The sequence below is a fragment of the Pipistrellus hanaki genome (genome assembly GCF_964339955.1).
Source record: "Pipistrellus hanaki genome assembly, chromosome: 9".
NCBI lineage: Eukaryota > Metazoa > Chordata > Mammalia > Chiroptera > Vespertilionidae > Pipistrellus > Pipistrellus hanaki.
Window position 1 is genome coordinate 30,606,329 of NC_140511.1, and position 23,653 is coordinate 30,629,981.

At 41.4% G+C, this 23,653-nt stretch overlaps 1 protein-coding gene and 1 pseudogene across 3 annotated transcripts in view; both read right to left on the reverse strand.

The window, feature by feature from the left end:
- Nucleotides 1-11,995: 11,995 nt before the first annotated feature.
- On the reverse strand, nt 11,996-17,033 carry LOC311627513 (sestrin-1-like; annotated as a pseudogene). The gene is made up of 3 exons: nt 16,944-17,033; nt 12,631-14,292; nt 11,996-12,013 (listed from the first exon to the last, which is right to left on the reverse strand). The product of its transcript is annotated as a sestrin-1-like (transcript).
- A 714-nt stretch (nt 17,034-17,747) lies between these two features.
- LOC311627915 (glutamate carboxypeptidase 2) overlaps nt 17,748-23,653 on the reverse strand; it is a 49,294-nt gene continuing 43,388 nt past the window's right edge. For both annotated transcript variants that reach the window (XM_084894644.1, XM_084894645.1), the window contains exons 16-19: nt 23,101-23,365; nt 22,747-22,828; nt 21,177-21,269; nt 17,748-18,848 (exon numbers count right to left, since the gene is read on the reverse strand). In XM_084894644.1, coding sequence (XP_084750770.1) covers nt 18,659-18,848; nt 21,177-21,269; nt 22,747-22,828; nt 23,101-23,365 — 630 coding nt within the window. In that variant the 3' untranslated portion in view covers nt 17,748-18,658. The remainder of the gene's footprint in view (nt 18,849-21,176; nt 21,270-22,746; nt 22,829-23,100; nt 23,366-23,653) is intronic.

Below are 23,653 nucleotides of genomic sequence, written 5' to 3' on the forward strand. Positions count from 1 at the left end.
GCAGTCCTGGATTGTGAAAGAGATGTCCAATTGCCCATTTAGGCAGTCAGACATCCTGCAAGGTGTCTGGAGAGGGTGCAGGCTGGACAGAGGGACACATGCCCCCCATGCATGAATTTTGTGCACTAGGTCTCTAGTACAAAATAATGACAGCAAAGAGTGGAGACTGGTTCATCTACAAAGAGCAATGATTATCACTACCTTTACCCAGAAGTCCTTCACAGTACACAGAAGAAGAAAACAAAACATCTGTGCATGTCACGAAGAGTGTGACAGGGTGAAGCAAAGATTTAATGTCAACCTCTGGGTAGTTTGTCTCAGGTCACACATAAAACCTTTCTTTCCTTTAGAAATCTCATCTTGTGTTGATTGTCCTATTAATAAATAGACAGCACTTTGCTATTATGTGGATTGTTATTGGAGTATAAGTGGCACCTGTTACTTTTTCAAGAATATAAATATTTGATTGAAATACATATTATAGATAAATTAGTAATTTCTGAAGAGAGTGCTTTGGGTTTTCATTATCTGTTCAGACCATGCATTAAGTTTAATCTCAATTTCAGTTCTGGGGTTTATACCTGCTCTCTACTAAGAGCCTAATATGATTGGACTGTGGTCACAGATTTTTCTCTGCCAGTAGTTTTGACATTGTTCTAACAGCACTAAAATTATTCTGCTTATGACAGTTTCAGTCCTTTTTTCGACTTTCTGATTTTATAAATAATAAATTTTCTTAGTGCAATGCATGATGAATGCACTTACAATGTATAACAGATTTAAATCCATCAGTGTCATATTTAAACATTCAAAAGTGGGATAACTGAGTAAACATACAATATTGATGGCTACTCTGAGAACTAAATATTCTATCTCCACATGGTCAACTTCATTGCTCTTCTTTTCCTCTGTGTATACCAAATGTCAATAAAAATGGGTATCTTGCTTTCATTTTCAATATAAGTTGCAAAGTTCATTGTGATATGACTACAAAAGGGAAGAAGATGTAATTTTAGAAAGTGATGGACTGCCTTCATGTCAGAAAAGATAAAGTTATAAAAGAAAAAGAACCTATAAAAAAAAAAACCACAAAGAAACTGAGGCCTAATGCCACAGGCAAGCTCTTACCTCTGAACCTGTTCAGTAAGTCCAGGAGTCCAGTGCAGCACCTGATAGTGAGGTCCGGATTCACTGGTTGAGGCATTTGATTCCTCACCAATTCAGTCCTGTGAAGAATGACGTCAGTAGCATTTGGAGGAAAATGTTAGTCACAAAACCAGACTAAATATCATAGCTTTTAATCCAATATATTTCATCAGGATCCTCTCATTCTGAGTTAATGAAGTATATACATTAGAGTCTACCCTTGTGGAGATATAAGAAATGTTACCTTCTTTTCTAAATTTATAAATTATTTCCAATGCCAACTTCCCCATCTTCTGAGATATTATTGCATTTCTAAAATGACTGAGAATCATTTCCTCCATCTACTCCACCTCAGGGAATGCAAACCCCTGAGTATCTGACAGGGAGCAGAACATCCAGGCAGAGACTTTGGGACTTGAGTTTCAGAGTCCTCATCAATGAGATATTTAGAGTCTGAAAGGGGAGAATACACAGAGCCAGACAGTTTTCTCTCTCTCTCTCTCTCTCTCTCTGTCTCTCTCTCTCTCTTTCTTTCTCTCTCTCTCTCTCTCTCTCTCTCTCTTCTTAAGCAGGAACACCTAACTTCCACCTGGCAGCTCTGTTCCTAAAGGTCTAACTTCTTAGGAGCCACCAGGAGGTCATTCCCCCTGAGGTTTGACCTGCAATGATGGAACAGGCTGAGTCATTGCTAGTCCTGGGAACAAAATCAATCCTCACATATTTATAGCAAAGTTCCCAATTTCCTGTCCTTTTCACCTTCCAACTGTGCAGTGTAAGGTACCTTTTTATGTGATACCTTCAAAAAACACTCCAGTAATGTTTATTATGCTAAATAGGGAGAAGATAGGGGAGAGGGGCTGGAAGAAAACTCAGAAACTCAGATGTTTTCAGGTACATATGAATTCAGCCACATGAAAAGGAAACTTCTGAGACCAGAAGGCCACAGGACCACTTTTGAAAGAAACTGGAAAATAGCTACAGAGGAAAAGACTTCTAGCTCAAAGCATGTACAGCACCTTCATCAAGAAGAGAATGACTTTCTCATAAAATATTAGTGTAAACTCGCCTTTCCAACACAGTTCCCAACTCCTGCAAAACAAACAGAAAAAAAAGGTAAACATGCAAATTATGTCCTTTTACATATTTTCTAGAGTTTGTTTTCATCATCTACCTTTTCCTATTCCCCTTTAAGGAACAATCGGAGGCCATTTTAATAATAGCACTTAAACTAAAACACGCAGAGCTTCCCCAAGGTGTTCTGAGGATGGGAGGAGGTCAGGCAGAGAAGTGAAGTGATACAACCAGCTCTAGGTTTCCAATATCACTCATTGTCCTGTTATTCCCTAGGAGAGATCTGACAATTTATAACGACGGAAGCAAAACAGGGCATCCAATGAAAAATAGAGAGATCTGTAAAACTGATTGCCAAATTCTAGAAATCTTGTCTAGGCAAGGGTCAAAACCTCAAAGTTGCTTTTACTTCAATAGAAGAGAGTGACAGTGGATTAAGGGAATGCAAATAATGAATGACCACAGCAAAGTTAATGTTGCCCTTCTCTGAAATTGACCGAATTTGGACAATCCGTCTGTGGAGAAGGTGATTCAGATGACATTGACATCACTTTATCCTATGTCAGCTACATAGGCAAAGAGCTCCCAAAGAAAATAAGCGACTGACTGGACAAACACGATGATGAGAGTCCAGGAGCATAATCACTTAGTTGAAGGTACAGGCATCATAGCCACATTGTCCATAATACAATTCCCCTCTCTGAGGATGGACCCTCTCCTCTCACCTGGAGCATCTCCACATCTGGCTTGTGGCACATGCTCATCTGCTCTCTAAACATTTCTTTCAGGTTCTCTGTGTGTTGGGTCATTCTGACTTGGCTTTCTTGCAGTTTCCGGATGATCTCATTTGCTTCTCTCTCCATTGCGTTCACATAGAGTTGCTCCTCCTCATAGAGAAATTGATGAATTTTCTGATATTCTGCTTTGATCATCACCTTCCTAATGGCCACGTACACCAGCACAGATAAAGGGATAAAGAGATTACACATTCTCACTCTAAAGAGATTGTCAAACTTCCACTTTTTTCTTAATTTCATCAAGAAAATATTTGAGAAGCTTTTTGCCTCATACCTCAAAGTGTCTTGAATATTTGCAAAGCCTTTTGTACACCCTGACCCTATGTTCCTGGTCCCTTTTCCTGTTAAATCAAGCCCTCTACAGGGTCCCAGACTAGCCCACCTGATGTTACTTATGGTTGGGTGTCCACCTATGAACCAGGAGATCAGGTTCAATTTAGGTCAGGACACATACTGGGCTTTAGGGCTGAATCCACTGCAGGGGATATAAGGAAGGCAGCTGATCAATGATTCCCTCTCATCATTGATATTTTTATCTCTTTCTCCCTTCCTCTCTGAAATCACTCTCATGCATGAAATCACACTGCATGCATTGTTTTAAACCATATATACTATAGATTTGGCCACTATATTTATAATTGCTGATATATATTTTTAAACAACTGCTTTTTCCTGGGGAGAAGCTATTATTCTTTAACCATTATTCTTTACCTCCAATGTACCTAAAACTATAAGCCAGCATTTCTCAATCTGCATAAATATGTAGAAGTAAAATTAAGCAGAACTTGTTCATTCTTACCTCCAATGACTCGACTTTCCCAGCTTCTAGCTGCACTTTTTCTTGCATTTCTTGAGACATATTCCACAAGGAGTCCATTCTCTTGAGAAGTTCCTCCTGCAAAATAACCACGAGCTTTAGTGACACCTAAAATGGTTATTGTAAATTTTATCCTCTTTTTTTAGGGTTAAAGGCAGATGTTGAAAGCACTGTCACCTGGAGTTAGAATGAAGAGGTCTGATCTCTTCACATTAATCTGATTTGATTCCTCTATTTGGATAATCAGAGGTGACAGACATATAATCAGAAGTTTGGGGAGACCTTACAGACCATTTCTTGAGAAATTGGCACCCAGATTTTCATGGATACTGACTATGAAGAAGTCAGACTTGCATCAGAAGCCAGTGTTCCTGGTACTAGCCACCTTCCCCCACAATAGCACCAAGATATTTGGACAAAATATCTAAATAAATCTACCTTAGTAAAAGCTCAACACAGCTCTGATTATAGCATCCAAGTTGACCCACAGCAATGCCAGGATACACTTATAATTTTGAATTTTGCATTGAAACCTTACCAGCTCCACCAGCTCCATTATCATCAATCAACTTCCTTTTCATTATTATCTTCTTTCTCTCCCTTAGGAGCCTACATCTACCAAATTGCATGAGAGGCACCACTTACCCTGTATTCCTCAGCAGCCTGTTGTGTTAAGCTGTGGCTGTGAGCCACATGGTTTGGGGAATCAGAGCAGTGCCTACAGAATAGTTTCTTTTCAACGTCACAGAAGAGCCTCTTTGCTGCTTTGTGTGGCACACAAAACTGCTCCTCGGAGCTGTCGACAGAGCCAGCTCTGGCCCATCTCGCTAGGGAAGCCAGTCTGCTGAGTGGGATGCTGGTTTTGAAATTGGGCTTCTCTGACACTTGTCTGCAGTGAGGGCAGCGCTTGGGAATCTGGGCAGAATCCCAGCTGAGGTACAGGCAGGGGCGGCAAAAGCTGTGCCCGCAGTCTAAGGTGACCGGGTCTAGAAAGTAGTTCATACAGATGGGGCAGATGAGTTCCGCCAGCAAGCCTGACAAGGTGTGTGACTCCATGTTTCTGAAACTGAAATAAAGACAGACAGATTGAGAAAGGGAGATACATAAAGTTATTCTTCCTCCCAAATGAGGAAAATTTAAAAAAAAAATACATTTGATAAAGGTATGTCTGCTTGAGCTCTATCTACCTATTAGCTTGGTATCTATTCTACCCTTAATTTAACTCCACTAGAAACATAAACGAAACAAATCTAGACACGTTGGGTTTGTGCTAAGATATAAATGAGAAAATGACACAAGAGAGTCCTCAGCATGCTTTTTGTTTAAAATAAACAACGATCTGGGCCCTGTCTGGTAGGCTCAATTAGAGCACCATACCGACACACCAAGGTTTGGGGTTTGATCCCTGGTCAGGGTATATACAAGAATCAACCAAGGGATTAATAAATAAGTAGAACAACAAATCAATGTTTCACTTTCTCTATCCTTGTTTCTCTCTTTCTATAAAATTGATGAATTTTAAAAATAAAATAAGATAAACCATGATCTCAATATTACCTCACTTAGTGTTTGGTTCACTAGAGCATATACAGACTATAAAATTAATGAACCATTTTCTCTTTCTGTCTCTCTGATTCCATGACTTTAAATAAGCACTCCCTTAATATCTATGCTAATAGTCTCTATTGTGCCCGAGTCAAACCGACTAGTTTAGTCAAAGTGTTGACGTTAACTTTGAACTCCTTAAACACTTGGATAATAAAGCTCTTCCTTTTAAACAAGAAAACATAAAACTTTCTGTTATATCTTGTTCAAGAAAACGAAATTTTCCAAGTCAGTTGATTTAGTCCATCATAGCACCTTCACATTTTGAATTGGTCAATGTGCAAGCTACAGTAATAATCCGCAAAAAGTAACCACTTGTTTTTTGTTTTTTCTGTTTTTAAATAATGCCCTAAAGGGTGAGGCGCAATTGGTTGGAGTGTTGTTTCATATACAAGAGGGTAGTGGGTTTGATTCCCAGTCCCAGTGGATGCCCAAGTGGTGGGTTCTATACCCAGTTAGGGTGCATGCTAGAAGCAGCTGATCCATGTTTATCTCACATCTGTGTTTCTCTCTCTCTCTCCATCTCTCACTCTCCTCTTAAAACTCTCTGCAATCAATTTTAAAAAATGAGAAAATAAACAACATGAGATATTGTCTCTACACTAGAAAATCCAGAGATGCAGTCAATGGAAGCATGACTGGTTCATTTTTATTTCTGTCTCCCATTATATCCATCTCCACTTCCTGGGAAGCCCTAGAGTTGTTCAGATCTACTTCAAAGTTTCCAAATGAAGCCTGGAAAGTTTAGGTTTTAAGGAAAAAACAAAAAGGACCTTAACAAGGTTTTTCTAATAATTGCACATGTATTTGTGAGTTAATACATATGAAGATTTATATGTATGCATTGTGTTGAATATTATTGGTAGTTTTAGATTTCCACAATTGCGCGCGCGCACACACACACACACACACACACACACACACACAAAGAGAAATCTCTTTTAAGACGAAAATAAAATTCCAGTAGCAAATGGTAATAAAATAAAAATAAACAAGTAATCTTTTATAGCAAATATCAATATATTACAAGTGCTCTAATCTCAGATACTTTAAATATTGATATCATTTCTATTAACTAAGAAATCTACTTGTTTGCTTGAAGTACTTTCAAGCATGCCAACAGGTAAATTAAAAGTATTTGTATAGGAGAATCTCGGCATGAAGGCATTTACTTTAAATTCTATCCTCATCAGAGTTTATGAGTGGTCTTACCTCCGAAAGTTCTGTGGATGTCAGGATTAGTAGAAACTATTAGTAGAAACTCTATTAGTAGAAGCTCAATTCATGGCTCCAACCTCAGTCAGTCTACTCTGGAGAAGAAGTGAAGTGGCTCTGGAAATATGGGCCTTTTATACTCACCTAAGGCCACACCCACTTGCTGATATCCGATTATGGCTTAAAAGGAATTAATCAATTGAATGGATTATACCAATAGTAGATTGGCTCATTAAATTTAGGATTTATAGAAAACTAGCCTGGGGGTTAACACCCTAAAAGAATGTAAATGTGTTTTGTGATAAGATTCATGAAACTTACAAATATGCAATAAAGTATTATTAACTATAGTCATCATCTTATAGATGCTGTAGAAAATCATTTTTAAAAAAATATATTTTATTTATTTTTTACAGAAAGGAAGGGAGAAGGATAGAGAGTTAGAAACATTGATGAGAGAGAAATATCGATCAGCTGCCTCCTGCACACTCCCCACTGGGGATGTGCCCCCAACCAAGGTACATGACCTTGACCAGAATCAAACCTAGGACCCTTGTGTACGCAGCCTGTCGCTCTATCCACTGCGCCAAATAGTTAGGGCTAGAAAATCATTTTTAACAGTGGTGCCATGCTATTTGATTTTGTTGACACCTATCACAAGTTAGCAAATCAGTGATGCCCCAGCCATGTAATTTATTTCCCTAAATGATCAAATCTTTGGGAATTTAGCTCTGATTTTATGAAAGTAATCTGGCTTTTTGTAAATATCTAAATAAACTTTACCTTGTTCCTGGCTTTGGCATGTATATGCTAATATTGGAATGATACATAGAAGATTGGCATGGCCCTTGGGCAAAGATGACATGCAAATTCATGAAGCATTCCATATTTTTTAAACATATTTCATTGATTTTTTTTTTTTTTTTTTTTTTTTTTACAGAGAGGAAGAGAGAAGGATAGAGAGTTAGAAATATTTTTTAAATCTATCTTTATTGTTCATATTATTACAAAGGTTCCTCATTTCTTCCCCCGTCCACCAGGTTCCCACCCCACCCTCTGCCCCCTCCCCACCCCCCATTGACCTCATCCATAGATGCACAGTTTATGTTCAGTCTCTTCCTCCCTCCCTTTCCTGGAGAACAGTCAGTCCACTCCCCTCCCATATCGCCGACTCTACTACAATGAACAGCTATTATTATTATTGTTCATCAACTTTTTCAATCTCCTTTTTTTTTAATTAATAAACTTTTACACTTCTAAGAATAAATTTTAAAATCTAATAATTTTAAACCTTGTTGTTTTTGTTTTTTTTTCTGCCCTGGGAGTTGAGAGCAAACTTGTTTACATGTAAACTTGCCCTTAGGCTATCAAAAGGTGTAGCCATTCAAGTGTAAATAGACACATTGTTTAAACATAGCTGCTGGTTGGAATTGGATAAGCTGTTCTGGGTGGGAAGGGCTTGTCATTCCCTTTCTCCATTAAAATTAAGGTGTTAGCTTTAAAATCTCTTTTTGGCAAGAGACCTTAAACTTTCAGAACTTTAAACCTTTCATATAGCAAATCAGTTACTTAGCATTTTCTCAAATCTCCTCCACAAGCCCAAGGATACACCCCACACAAAAGACATTTCCAAATAGATCAACCAACCTCATCCAGGCCCCATACAAGGCACCCACAGATCAACACTCCAGCGCTATACTAACTCAACACATTCAGATCTAAGCCTTCATTACTTAATTCAGCAGACCCTCAAGTTCCCCCAAAAGCTTCCAGCCATGTCTGCGAGGCAGCCTTGGGGCGGGGGCAGGAGAGGAGCAAGCTGTTCCGGGCCTGGCTGCTCCGGGCCTGGCCTCTGTTGCTCTGGTCCATTCCACCACCAGCTGCTCCAGGTCTGGCCACTGCCGCTCCCGACCTGGCTGCTCCAGGCTTGGCTGCTGCTGCTCTGGGCCTGGCTGCAGCCAACCCGGCTGCTCTGGGCCCGGTTGCTCCGGGCCCGGCCACTCCGGGCCTGGCCGCTCCCAGCCTGGCAGCTGCTGCTCCGGGCTTGGCTGCTGCTGCTCCGGGCCTGGCCGCTCCGGGCCTGGCCGCTCCCAGCCTGGCAGCTGCTGCTTCAGGCCTGGCTGCTCCCAACCCAGCTGCTCTGGGCCCGGCGGCTCCGGGCCCAGCCTCTCTGAGCCTAGCAGCTCCCGACCTGGCTGCTCCAGGCTTGGTTGGTGCTGCTCTGAGCCTGGCTGCTCCCGACCAGGCTGCTCAGGACCAGGCTGCTCTGGGCCCAGCTGCTGCGGGCCTGGCAGCTCCCAGCCAGGCAGCTGCTGCTCCGGGCCTGGCTGCTCCCGACCCGGCTGCTCTGGGCCCGGGTGCCCCGGGCCCGGCTTCCCTGAGCCCGGCTGTCCCAGGCCCGGCCACTTCGAGCCTGGCAGCTCCTGGCCTGGATGCTCCGGGCTTGGCTGCTGCTGTTCTGGGCCTGGCTGCTCCCGACCCGGCTGCTCTGGGCCCGGCTTCTCCAGGCCCGGCCACTCCTGGCCTAGGTGTTCCTGGACTGGCCACCCTGGGCTTGGCCACCTCTGCCTCAGGCCTGGCTGCTCCGGGCCTGGCTGTTGCTGCTCCGGGCCAGGCTGCCACTGCCTTGTGCCTGGCCACTCTAGGCCTGGCCACTCTAGGCCTGGCCACTGCTGTTCCAACATTCTGTCCTTTTTTAAAAAAAACAAAATACGCATTTATGTTGCAATGTTGGCTTCTGAGTTGAGTTCTGACTTAGTCTTCGATTTTTCAAGATCTTCTTTGTATTCTTTCTTAAGTAATTTTACTATCTTTTGCTCTCACTTGATTTCTTCACATTGAACACTTCTTCAGTTTCTTCCTCCTTGTCCTGGAAGCTCAGCAGGTTGGCCTGTGGCACCCCTTTGTTCTCCGCGGGCTCCTGCGCTGCTTCAGCCTGTTTCCGGGGTCAGCCTTACCCAGGAAGCCGCCCCCGGCCTCAGCTGTGGCCTGTGCTCAGCGGTCGAACCCCCCCCCACCCCGCCCCCCGGGGGCCCCATCGCCTGGCTCCTTGCTGGCGCCCGGCTGGCCGGTGTCCGGCAGGGGCTCCTGCTCCTCATTACGTTCTTCCAGTCTGGAGCTTTTTTTTCTCCTTCCTGTTAGGGGAGTCTAGCATCAGAGTCAACAGACTGTCCTCTGCGCGCAATGTGCGCAACTTCGGGGGCTCCGCTTTTTGCCGCTCCCCCAGGACTCCACCTCACAGCCCCGTCTCCCTCTGCTTGAGCCTGGGTCCCCAGGGATTGGCCTAGAACTGGGGTTCAGAGCAGTCGGGACTGGGGCTCAGCACCGCCGGAGGTTTTGTTTCTTCCCGCCAGGGCAATCCAGCATCAGAGTCAACATTCCGTCCTCTGTGCGCAATGTGCACGACTCCGGGGGCTCTGCTTTTCCCCGCTCCCCTGGGATTCCGCCTCACAGCCCCGTCTCCCCCTGCCCGAGCCTGGGTCCCCAGGGTCTGGCTCATAACTGGGGCTCAGCGCTGCAGGTTCTGGGGGTTTAGCCCAGGCCGGAGGTTTTATTTCCTTCCTGCTAGGGAATGCCAGGCAGGCACCCAGCCTTCTCCTCCTCTCCGGCTGCGTCCTCTCTGTGCGCGCGTGCGCTCGTGTGTGCGCGCAGCATGTCTCCGTACCTTAGGCTTTTTCAGCTCCTCTGATTTTCCTTCTTATTTTCTCTTTCCTTCTTGTTGTAGAATTTTCAGTCAGTTGACTACCTGTAGCTCTGGGCAATGTCCACCCTACATTTTAGTTGTATTCCATTGAAATTGTTGTGTGCTGCTGTGGTTAGGTGTCTACCTGAGCAGCCATCTTGGATCCTCCAGCTCTTTCTTCCTACGAGAGTTAGAAATATTGATGAGAGAAACTTCAGCTGCTTCCTGCACACCTCCTACTTGTGATGTGCCTGCCTGCAACCAAGGTACATGACCTTGACCAGAATGAACCTGGGACCTTTTAGTTTGCAGGCCGACGCTCTATCCACTGAGCCAAACAAGTTAGGACACATTTCATATTTTTGAATGAATGAATGAATGAATGAATGAAGCTCACCTTTTAAAAACCATTGAAAAACAAACTTTAAAAGCCATCAAAGCCCACATATTCTAAAAGGAGTTGAAGTAGCTGCCCTCTTAATCGGTTTATAGAAACGTAAATTAACCTAAGGTTCACTAACCAGGAATGGCCCTTCACACAATGTTTCCTGAGGAGACCAAGGAAAAGAAAAGGAATAGTGCATATCCTATGAAGGTACATGTACATGTGTAAAGGAGAATGTTTACTAAGTTAATTCTGAGAAATGCCTCAAGCATTTCTCAATATGTTGCCAGTCATTTACATAACATTTAGAGAAAGAATGTCTACTGTTCTAATTTTTAAGACCATATCAAGTAACTATGTGGGTAGTCTGTTCCATGGTGCTGTCCCTTACAGGGACTTGTCCAACCTTCCTTTGCAATATTTTTTTTCTAGATTTGTGATTATGTCACATCGCATTTTAAAATTCTACCATTTGAACCCTGCAATCTTATTCCTTCTTTAAATAATAAATACAGAAGCTAAGCCATCCTAAGTTTTGCTAGGTAGCATAGTAACTACAACAACGTGTAAAGATAAAAATATAAAAAGTGAAATCTAATAGGATGTTGAGAAAAGGTATTATTTGTTAGGCTTAAAAATATATTAGTGCCAAAACTGGTTTGGCTCAGTGGTTAGTGCGTCAGCCTGCTGACTGAAGGGTCCCAGGTTTGATTCTGGTCAAGGGCATGTACCTTGGTTGCAGGCACATCCCCAGTGGGAGGTGTGCAGGGGGCGACTGATTGATGTTTCTCTCTCATCGATGTTTCTAACTCTCTATCCCTCTCCCTTCCTCTCTGTAAAAAAAAATCAATAAAAATATATTTTAAAAAGATACTAGTATTTTAAATAGCAGACACTTTGGGGGGGAAAAACAAACAAAAAACAGAGGGACCAAAAGTTATATTCAAAAGAACATTAATGCTCTGTAATGCCTTGAGTTTCCCTTGTACCAATTCAGTAAAAAGGGATCTTCAAATGACTTCACATGGCAGGATGGGGACAGGGTGGAGACAGGGTGGGGATGCTGTGAGAATCCAGGCGGAAGCAGCACTTTGAACTAGAACAAGGATTTTAACAAGATCAGTGCAAAGCTCCTTTCAGAGTTTGGCACCTTCACACCCTGAGGAGAGTGGCCTGACTTTGCTATTAGCAACCACTGATGAATTCCAGTTGACATGATTAGAGGAAAGAGTTGGTGAGTGTTTCTAGCAGAAGGTGAACGAGTTACAACATTGGTTTCAGGACTCTTTGGGTATCTAGAGAAAGATGTGAACAGATACTTAGAAAAAACAGCCCCCATCAGGTTCACCTGGTCATCTGCTTTTCAGCTGATAGGAGCCACTGTTGACTGGAAATTCCAGAACTGACCCCAAGCCAGTTATGAACCTGGCGTCCTCAATATGCTGGTAGCACAGCCTGAAGGCAGGAGCTTCAAGCTCTATCAGGACTGGGGTTTCAGGCAAACATTGGAAAGTATGTTGTGGCACCTTCAGATGCTATTTCGTATCTCTTCCAGAGCACAGTAAATTCTAGCATTATCTCCTAAAAGGTCACTTATGCAAATACTTTCTGCTCACTAGCATACTTGGGATTCAATGGAAAATATTTCAGAGGTTTTACTAGGTCAAATGGGAGTTCAATTTTTAACTTTTCTGTGGAAACTCCAGTAACTCCACTCATAGGAATATAGCCCAAGAAACATGAAACACCAATGAGAAAGAACATATGCGCCACTATGTTCATAGCAGCACAATTTACCATAGCTAAGATTTGGAAACGGCCTAAGTGCCCAGCAGCAGATGAGTGGATTGAAATCTGTGGTACACCTACACAATGGAATAGTATGCTGCTGTACAATAGAAGGAACTCTTACCAATTGCAAATCATGGATGGCTCTCAGAGCATAAAGGAGTTCAGCTTGCATCCTAGCTTCTGTAAGAAGCAGATTAACATGAACCTTCTCGGAGTGTTTGAACTGCCTCCAGAAGCTATCATACATTTTTTTTTTTTTTTTTGGTAACCTTTTCAGGAGTGCAAGCAATAGTTTTGATATAAACTTTAAAGCTACAATCCAATAGCTGGTTAATTTCACCAGTCCTAGTCATCATATCTTATTCCAAATATGCAGTGAATATAGTTCCAAATAGCCCATCTGATATTGAGGAATCAACATCTTTGTGCATTGCTATTGTATTATTATATATATAAGATTGTAAGCAATGCGAAACTTTTTTTATCAATCAACTGTTCCACATCTGGATAAATGTGGTTTACCAAAGAATAAGCATGGTTTCCCAGCAATAGTCCTGAACTCAAAATGTTGGAACTTGCATCCCATATCTAGAGAAATCTTTATAGCTATAACTATTATCCTCAAAGTAAGGAGCTATATATCTTGCTGGCATAACTTCATCATCATCTGAAGAGAAGACAAACATGTTCTCCTTTTTTCCTATTTCAAAACCTCTAGGCTATCTCTTCCTGACGTGCCTTCTTCTTCATCTCTACATTCCTCTAATTCCCTCATCTTGTCCATGAGGGCTTTGACCTCAAAGAAGGAATCACTTATCGGAACATTCCCCTCTGTGTTGACCTGACTCTCCTCCACAACGTGATTGCCATTTGTAATGTCACGGGTGCAGTAGTTATTAACAGAAGGAGGTCTCAATGTGTGACCACCATCACAATGAATTTCTGGACTGATTGATTCCACAGCCAAATGTGAACGAGGCAAGAGAATGATAGTGTGTGAGTTGAACAAATGCATTCACCAGTTCTGCAAGGGACCGGCTGTGTTCTTCAGCTTTTAAAAGTCGCTCAATGTGTCTTTTAGTAATAAGCCAAGGTCTATGGGCTAACAATTTGATAAGTTCTCGTACATTTTGAAGAGCATTCTCTACTAAGCCATTAAGCCACTTGGGGTCCCCACCAACATAAAGGAAATCATTTACATGGAGGTTCACCAAGTAGGAGCACTGATGTCTTGCTGCAGCCATTATTCCAATGTAGTGCTGGGAATGCAGGGGTAATAGCCCATCCTTTTGCAGTAGATAGTGTTGAGTTTATAAGAAACTTTCCAAATACTGTGGGTGAAAAACCCTCACTCATGTAATGTTATCCAAAAGGCCCAAAGCAGCAAAGGAGTCTGCAAATAAAGCATGCATTTGTGCGTCTTCACTCCCCATCTGAAGAATCTCCTTTTCTGGGCTAAATCTGCTATGTGCCTGTCCCAGTGGTCGAGAAATTCTAATTCCAAGTTCCTGGACGCTCTTCAAAATAAACTCGCTTTTCTCTCTTACGCCTTTAAAGGGACACCTCTTAGAAAGCATAAGCAGGTGAGCAAGAAGCTTATTAAACCCATCCAAAGAACCAGCCTCTGAAAGCCCGTCTGATGGACCATAGGTGTCTCTTTCACTAAACGAAGATACTCAGTTTTTCTCAAAATGATTTGCCTGTTTTCCAGTGCTGTCTTTCTAGTAAATGAATCTCTACTGCACTGCCCATCATCCCATCTCACTTCATTCTCTCCTTCAGCCTTGACAATTGGAGATTTAAAAAAAAATTATATATATATATATATATATATATATATATATATATATATATATATATTATTGATTTTTTACAGAGAGGAAGAGAGAGTTAGAAACATCAGTCAGCTGCCTCTTGCACACCCCCTACTGGGGATGTGCCCACAACCAAGGTACATGCCCTTGATGGGAATCGAACCCGGGACCCTTCAGTCCTCTAGCCGACACTCTATCCACTGAGCCAAACCAGTTTCGGCACAATTGGAGATTTTTCTTTCCAGTCTTCAGTTACCTCTCAGCATGTCCCCAAAAGCACTTTATATTTTTTTAAACGAGAAATGTAAGAATAGTGTCAGAGAAATCGAATCTTCATGAAAGCATACGTCCCGGTGACATGTGGAACCAGAGTGTCTTTTCTATACATGGCTTTCAAGCGAACTGCAAGACAGAGCTCACCCTCTCCTGCTACAGGAAGGGGAGCAGTCTTTTCTGATCAGACTCAAAAAACTAAGTCTGGAAGTGGAAACCTCGCAGTGCTGGCTTTGCTGGACAGGGAAGCGTTCGCCTCTGTCTTGCAGGGTCAGTGCATATTCTCACGCGGCGGAGCTGTCAAATTCGTGCTCTGCCCAAAAAGGCTGGTACCAGTTGAGCTCCCTCCAGCCATTAGGGGGGAGGGAGGGAGGGGTTGTCTAGCAGCCGCCAGGCTCTCAGGAGCATTGGGGCCCCACCTGGTGCCCTCCTCACCAGGCCTCGCCCCGCCCTCCCCGCCCTCCCTGCGCAGGGGCCTGATACTAGCTGGGCGCCTGCTAGGAAGGCTGGCGGACCCTGGTGTCATAGGCTGCTCGCTGCTGCGGCCCAAAGATCCAGGCGTTCCCGGGGTGGGGAGGGGCAGAAGCGGGGGCCGGGGGGGGGGGGGGGGGTAAGAGGGGAGGGGGGGTAGAGCGGAAGGCTGGCAGCCTCTCGCAGTAGCCATCTAGACAGCGACGTAGAAGGAAAGCCTCTCCCGCCACATCGCTGCCAGCCCCTTGGGTAGATGCCTTTTCTTTTCCGATGTCTGCGTCCTCGCCCACCGCCCGCTAATCCAGACAGACGCCAGGCCGCCCTGCAATCCCCTAGCATGGGGTTGTGCCTCAGACCTGGCAGAGGTGCTGGGCCCAAGGCGCAGAGCCCGCCCCTTCGCACAGCCCCAACCTGATGTTTATCAATTTAATTCATCTATACAAAGAGCCAGTTTTTGGTGATTTCATTTATTGTATTTTTTTTCAATTTCAGTATTTTCTGTGATGATGATGATGATGATGATTATTTTATTCCTAGTTTATTCGCACAAATTTGCTTTTTTTTTCTTTTCTTTTTTTCTTATTGATTTCATAGAAGGGAGAAAAAGAGAGAGATAGAAACAATGGAGAGAATTGTTGATGGGCTGCCTCCTGCATGTCCCACATGGGTTTGGAGCCTGTAATCCAGGCATGTGCCCTGACTTCCTGGTTCATAGGCCTATGCTCAACCACTAAGCCCTGCTGGCCAGGCAAATTTGCTTTTCTTTATCTCTTGGAGATAGGCTTTTCTTCTTTTATAATCCATTTAGTACCCCACATTTTTCTCTAATTTGAGCATCTAGAGATGTTGCAAATGGTGCTCACATTGTTTCATTGCAACTCAAAATTTTGTTTGAATACATCCTTTATTTTACTCAATTAAACATATTTCCAACATATACTTCCATCATTGTTTTTCCTTTACTTATTTATTTACTTTGCCTGGTAATAGATTTAATTCTATCTTATGGCTGTGACTGAATTTCAAGGGTAGAGGTCTTAACAGTATGCATTTTCATTCTATACTTCTTTGTGGCTTGGCTTTATGTCCTTATTCCTTTTATGTTTTCTCTCCTGTTAAATGTTACACACACAGACACACTAACACATACACACTGATGCACAGACACACACACACACACACACACACACCCCCTTACAGGACAGACTTGGAATTGAATTATTAATATTGAAGTTATTGATTTAAATTATCTTTACGTTAGTTATGGTTACACTTTGTTATATTTTTAAAAAATATATTCCTTGTATGCTCTAAATTTTTTACTTGTTTGCTTTCACTTTGTGATTTTTCCAATTTTTAGATTTAGTAGGTCATCTAGATTTATTAATCTACTCTCCCATTTCCTTCTGAATTTATGGTTCACATTCAATGGTTATTACATCTGGAAGTAATTATGCCATTTGAATATGTTTTGGATTGAATAGAAATTAAATCTAAGTTACCTATTAAAATACAAATAGCAATTTGCTAAAAATAAAATAAGTATATATTTTGGAGTAAACATAAGAGTTTAAATTATTTGAAAATTCACTATTTGGCTTTTAAAATTGATTTCTTCACAAATAGCCCAAATCATTTATCGAAAACCCAGAAAGATCTGACTTAATCAAGTAAATGTAGTGGACAATGCCTGGATTGAAATGAGAAATCAGTCATGGACCCTAGTAACCAGAGTTGAAATTCTATCTATCTTCGTCTTTATATGCTTTCTCATTGGCTGGTTTTGTTGCCAAGTGTCTCTGGAAGACATTTCCCTGTCAACAGCTCCCACAGTGGTCTAGAGTCAGGATTCTGAAGAGTTCTGGAGTAGCTTTACCAGCAAGTTCTGCTTGTGCAACTCCACCGCTACTTCTCTAATATTCGGGAGAATCATGGGTGGGGCAAGACTCTTCATTGGCTGCTCCATCTCAGACCACTCCTTGTATCTGCTATTCTCTTCTCTTGGAGTACTCTTTCCCTTTTACAAGACAGTACCTCATTGCTGCAGGGTTGTTATGATCAATCATTCTGTAGAGTCACTTTCCCTATTAATGTTTCTGTATCTTGCCTGGGCCTTGGCTCATAAATGTAATATTCACGCAAGTGTATGCTCTGTCAGTGAGATCTAGTGAACTATAGCCAGAATAAGGCATGGGTCAGCCTCCCAAGGTTAGTGAAAAAAACTCAAGTCCCAGAATATTACACATGGTTTAATTTTATTTATTATAAAAAGCTCAAAAAGTACACAAAGCCAAAAACACGTGCGTGATCTAGCCATGCGTGGTAAAATTATAAATAATGGGAAACAGCAACAAAAGTCAAGAAAGTAGGCATCTCTGCCAGGAGAGAAAGGCACACCAGGCAGCAGTCCATGGTGGGGACCAAGGGTTATGGCGATGTTCCTTTTGTTCGTATGGTTATTCAGTCCGGAGGGGTTACAGTGTTATTTTCCTTATTATTTTTTACTACACGTTGTCTAATTAATATGATAAGAGTATCCTCTCAGCCTTTGGGGTCAGGCAGGGCTTGAGGCCTCTTAGTGCAGCCCTATGAATTTTCCCGAGTGCTCTTATACAAACATACCTTCATTCTTTCTCTCTTTCTCTCTTTCTTTCTTTCTTTTCTTTCTTCCTTTCTTTATCTCCCCCTCTCCTCTCTCTCTCTCTCTCTCTCTCTCTCTCTCTCTTCCCCTTCCCTCCTTCCCTCCCTTCCTTTCTTTTTTTTTTTTTTTTAATATATTTTTATTGATTTTTTACAGAGAGGAAGGGAGAGAGATAGAGAGCCATAAACGTCGATGAGAGAGAAACATTGACCAGCTGCCTCCTGCACACCCCCCACTGGGGATGTGCCCGCAATCCAGGTACATGCCCTTGACCGGAATCGAACCTGGGACCTTTCAGTCCGCAGACCAACGCTCTACCACTGAGCCAAACCGGTTTTGGCCCTCCCTTCCTTTCTTATGTCCTTACCTAGGGATATTTTTCCATTGACTTTTAGAGAATGGAAGGTAGTGAGGGAGAAGAAGGGGAGGGAGGGGAGAGAGAGAGAGAGAGAGAGAGAGAGAGAGAGAGAGAGAGAGAGAGAGAGAGAGAGATCTGAGAATGGTACATCAATTGGTTGCCTCCCACACACACCTGGGCCAGGGCCTGGGATAGAACCTGCACCCCAGGTATGAGCCCTTGGGACCCTTCATTGCTCAGGCCAAAGTTCTAACCCTTGAGCCATACTGGCCAGGGCCAAACTGATGCTATCTTTGTGCGCAATGCCGGGAGGAGGTTTGGAAGTGCAGAATTAGACTTGATTCCCTGATAATGCGACGTAAGTTTTCACATATTAGGCTGTTCTCCTTCATTTTAACACATCCTTCGATTCCAGGATAACCTATTGTAACAGGAGAATAAAAATCGGCTATCTCTCTGTTTTAATCCATAGAAAGAAGGAAATAAATACCAAGATACACACAACTTTAATTTTTAGTTTGTCAATACACTCATGAGGATTCTTTCTGAGCGACAGATAACCAATTCAACCTGTGTTCTCCACAGCAGCGCCTCAGGCTACTGCTCTCAGCGTCCCTGCCGCAGCCTGCACGGTGAAGGCGGCGACAGAAATCTGTCTCTTCACCTCTCCCCAGGCCTTGGAAGGATCCACTTTGCTTTCGATATCAAACAGAGCATCATAAATCCCTGGGAATGACTCCCCTGCGTACTTATTGTGGCTGCTGGGTGCATAGATGACATGCCTGTTGATAAAAAAAAAATAGTTTACCATCTATTAGTAAACTATCACATAATTCTGTATCACATAATTCTAATTTTATGATTTCAGTAAGCCACATCTCAACTTCCAAGTTCAACTACCTCCAAGAAGACCAGTCTTCGGAATGACTGTGCACTAATTAGCTGTATTTAACTTTAAAAAGACAAAGTGGTTCTCAGCAACAAAAATAACAACCAATAGCAAAAACAGCTTGTCACCTACGATGGGCCACACTTGACAAAATTCACCTATAATTTTACAATGCTTAAAAATAAACTCTAAAAAACTTAATATCAGTACTTCAAAGAAGGGGGTATTGAGGTCTGATCAGTCTCAAGGCACATGGCAAAAGCGTGCTGACTTTTCACCATTTCTTCTATCCCCTGAAGAGCAGCAAAACTCTATTATGAAAGTGCTATGTGTGACTGGCCAACTTACTACTGGTATTTTGTTTTTCCTCCTCTTTAAAATGAAGCCATGCAAACATGTTAGAATGCCAACTTAAAGCATGAGGAATCATTAAAAACAGTTCCGTAATCTTCAACCATACCTAGGCAGAAGGAGATGTTTTGTTGAGAGTTATGTCAGTTTCTATAATAGTCCTGGCCAGAAAGAATAAGTAAAAAGTAAAGAAGAACGAGCTGGCATGGCTAAGTGATTAAGAGTCTACCTATGAACTCGGAGGTAACGGTTCAATTCCAGGTAAGGGCATATGCCCAGGTTTCGGGCTGGATCCCCATTGATGGGCATGCAGGTGACGCCTATCAATGATTCTCTCCCATCATTGATGTCTTTCTCTCTCTCCCTCCCTCTCTCCCTCCCTCCCTCTCTCCCCCTCTCTCTCTCTCTCTCTCTCTCTCTGAAATATATTTTAAGTACAATCATTCCACTCTATCCCGTGAAATGTAAAACACTCTGATTATTAAAGTCCTATTTTTGAGCAACCAACTTATTATTTTGCTTTCCCTCCTCTTTAAAAAAGAAGCCAGGCACACATGTGTTAATGCCTAGCTACTCGTAAAAGCATGAAGAATCATTAAAAACAGTTCTGCCTCGCCCAGCCAGCTTATCTCAGTGGTTGAGCATCAACCTATGAACCAGGAAGTCAAGATTCCATTCCCAGTCAGGGCACATGCCCAGGGTGCAGGCTGGATCCCATCACCAGTGTGGGGCATGCCGGAAGTAGCCAATCAATGATTCTCTCTCATTAGTGATGTTTCTAGTGCTCTCTCCCTCTCCTTTCTTCTCTGAAATCAATAAAACAAACAAACAAACAAACAAACAAATAAACAGTTCTGCCTCCTGCATAATCATCCCACCATTGGAGAACCAGTCGCCCTGTTTGGATAATGCCCTTATTGCCAATTCCAATCTTTTAATAATCCCTACAGAAAGATTGAGCCATTTCTAATTGTAAATAATTAATTCATCCTGCAATACTTATTATTAAGACCAACTTAGGGATAGAAATAACTATATCCATCAAAATTAGAAAGAAAAAAACAAAATGTCAATATTAGAAGAGTAAATTATTGTTATATATTGTATATATTTCATTATAAATACAGGGATGGGCATAAGTAGGTTTACAGTTATGAGTACATGAAACACAGTTTATTATTATATTATTATTTATTTATGATTGTATTATTTATTTGCATTATAATTGTAAAATTGCTTTTGCTCAACCCTGTATATATATATACATATATTCATTATATATATACACACACACACACAAATATATTTAAAATGAGAGAAGGGCTAAAATTACACACAACATACAAATACAGGCCAAAACCGGTTTGGCTCAGTGGACAGAGCGTCAGTCTGCGGACTGAAGGGTCCAGGGTTCAATTCCGGTAAAGGGCACATCCCCAGTTGGGGTCGTGCAGGAGGCAGCTGATCAATGTTTTTCTCTTATCAATGTTCCTAACTCTCTATCCCTCTCCCTTCCTCTCTGTAAAAAAAAAAAAAAAATCAGTAAAATATATTTTTTTTAAAAAGATACAAATACAATTTTATGTTTTAACTGATGGAAAAGGGAAGATTTTTATTTTTTCCTTGGGACATTCTGGTCTTCTAAGTTTCCTATAATGAACATATATTCTTTTACTAGTATAATCAGAAACAAGCCACTAAGAAGAAACATACACAGTAATCATATTATGTCCTATAAAGAAACAGTATAGTCTCCATAGGCTGCATGTATTTTAACTTTTTCTATTTGCTTGCAAAAAACAATTATGATCATTTTTCTACAGTGCAAAAAATAGAAATGGAATTCTAATGAGTCATTTTTCCCCCTTACCTATAGAAAGGCCTGTCTGGTAGTCCTAAAGGATCAATAAATGCTCGTTCCAGAAACATCAGTTGATCATTCATCATTCTCAATAACATTAGGCTGAAAAGGAAATGAATAGTTATAACAACATGAAAATGAGTGCACTATCTAGCAAACAAAAAATTTAGAACAAAACTGAACAATGCAAATATATTTTATTTATTTATTTTTAAAATATATTTTATTGATTTTTTACAGAGAGGAAGTGAGAGAGATAGAGAGCCAGAAATGTCGATGAGAGAGAAACATCGACCAGCTGCCTCCTGCACACTCCACACTGGGGATGTGCCCGCAACCAATGTACTTGCCCCTGACCGGAATCGAACCTGGGACCCGTCAGTCCGCAGACCGACGCTCTGCCGCTGAGCCAAACCGGTCTCGGCGCAAATATATTTTAAATTCCTATACTTTCCCATTAAAAACAATAACGTAGTTACATTTAAAAAATTTAATTAAATACTATTATGGTGAGGCTTACAAAACCACAAAAATAGTTATGTGTGCTAATGCAAAAAAATGGCAGTAACTTTTAATTATATTGAAACAACAATTAATTGATAAACCCAGGTATTCAAACACTGGTAAGACGTCTTGTGGTTGTTGTTCTTACACTTTGCTGTAGTGTTTCTGTTTCTTGAATCTTTTTCTTAAGGAGTCACAAGTTTGAAAGAAAAAAATACATCCTTATATATCACTAGGTTATTTTTGAACCGTCTACTCTAATCTTTCTATATATTGATGCTTAAGATTTTTTATAGATTTTCTGAGAGAAAAGAAAGAAGAGGGAGAAGAAAAGGGAAACATCAATCAGCTGCCTCCTGCTACTAGGGATGGAGCACTAAACCTAGGCGTATGCCCTGACTGGGAGTCAAACCAACAGGCTTTTGGTGCATTGAGCTATGCTTAATTCACTGAACACGCTGGTCCTGGCTCTTTCAATATATTCTTGCATCAATCCCGAAGGATTTGATAAACATTATAATATGTTTAATATAAAGAGATATTCACCTTCAAATTTCTACCTTTAAAAAAATTCCTTAATGTTTTCACATCATTTATTCCCCATCTAAAAATCTGTTCAAATTACATTTCATTTTTGTGACTTTATGCAGAAATAATCTTAAAATGATGGCTTTACAATATTTGTTATTCCAGATAAATAGTTTTCCCACGTGAAAGTGGAAGGAAAGAATTATGTGCGTAGGGAATGACCTTAAGGAGAGGGAGAAAGAGGGTGTGTTCGGGAATAAGAGTTTGGCTGCAGTCTGATGGAGAGATACTGAAAGCACATGAGAGGAAGCTGGAGAAGGCTGTGGTCAGGCGGTGGAGGCCCTTCCATGGTCAGCTGGGGACTTGGCACTAAGGAGTTGGCAGTGAAGGAGCATCAGCATTTCTCAGCAGCACAGTTGCCACTCAGGATGTCAGAAGTGGGTCTTTCTTTGAGAGATACGGCAGCCTATATGCTTAGAGTGAAGGGACAGAAGCAGCAAACACTTGAAAGATATTTCAACACCGAACTCCTTTATGTAGCACATACTTGTTTTTATCCAAGTCTTGCAGTCTCTCATTGAACTTAGAAGCAATTTCTGTAAAGTTCTTCACTGCAGAAAAGAGTGAATCTGAAAGAGAAATTAGGACCTAGTACTATTGCTCTATAGCTGAAGCAAAAAAGAAAAGTAGGGTAAGCTGTTCTTTATATATTACAAGGGATTAACATTTTGTATATTTCCAGATAAACACAAGTGGGGGGAAAAATGCACTTATAGATGTAAAGAATATATTTAATCACGTAGAACAACAATAAATGAAAAAATGGACCTCAGGTAGGCCATCATATTTTAGAGACTCACAGAAACAAATAGATAATGAATTCTAAAAATGTGTAGCGTACCAAAGGACACACTGTATGTTTTCATTTCTTGCGGATGTTTCATTGAAATGTTGTAGATTTTGTCAGCATACTTTCTTAAAACCATGGCATAATCTCGACAGTCAAAAGGGAGCACGGCAGAATTGGCTAGTTCAAATACCATCCCTCCTCGAACCTGGGCCACGGCATGGTGATACTTAAAAGTTGGATCATAAAACTTTTCCACCAATTCATAGGTTTCATAAACACTGTGATACAGTGGGTAACTGCTGAATTTGTTTATTGCCTACAAAAAAAAAAAAAAAGCAAAGAACAAAATATATCTCTTGTAATATAGTTTATCATAAAATACATATTTACTATTAATATTAATTAGGCTATTTTGGTCAGTAATGAATACAGGAAAGTATTTAAGTACTTCAATAAACCACTCATTAACAGGTTAATAGAATATGAAAACCATTGAGACTTTTCCATTCTGCTTCAAATTCCTCTATTCCTCTAGTGATTCAGTCACTTATATTGATTCAGAATGATTTATTTAGCTAAAATAAATAATCCTGAATTACTTATG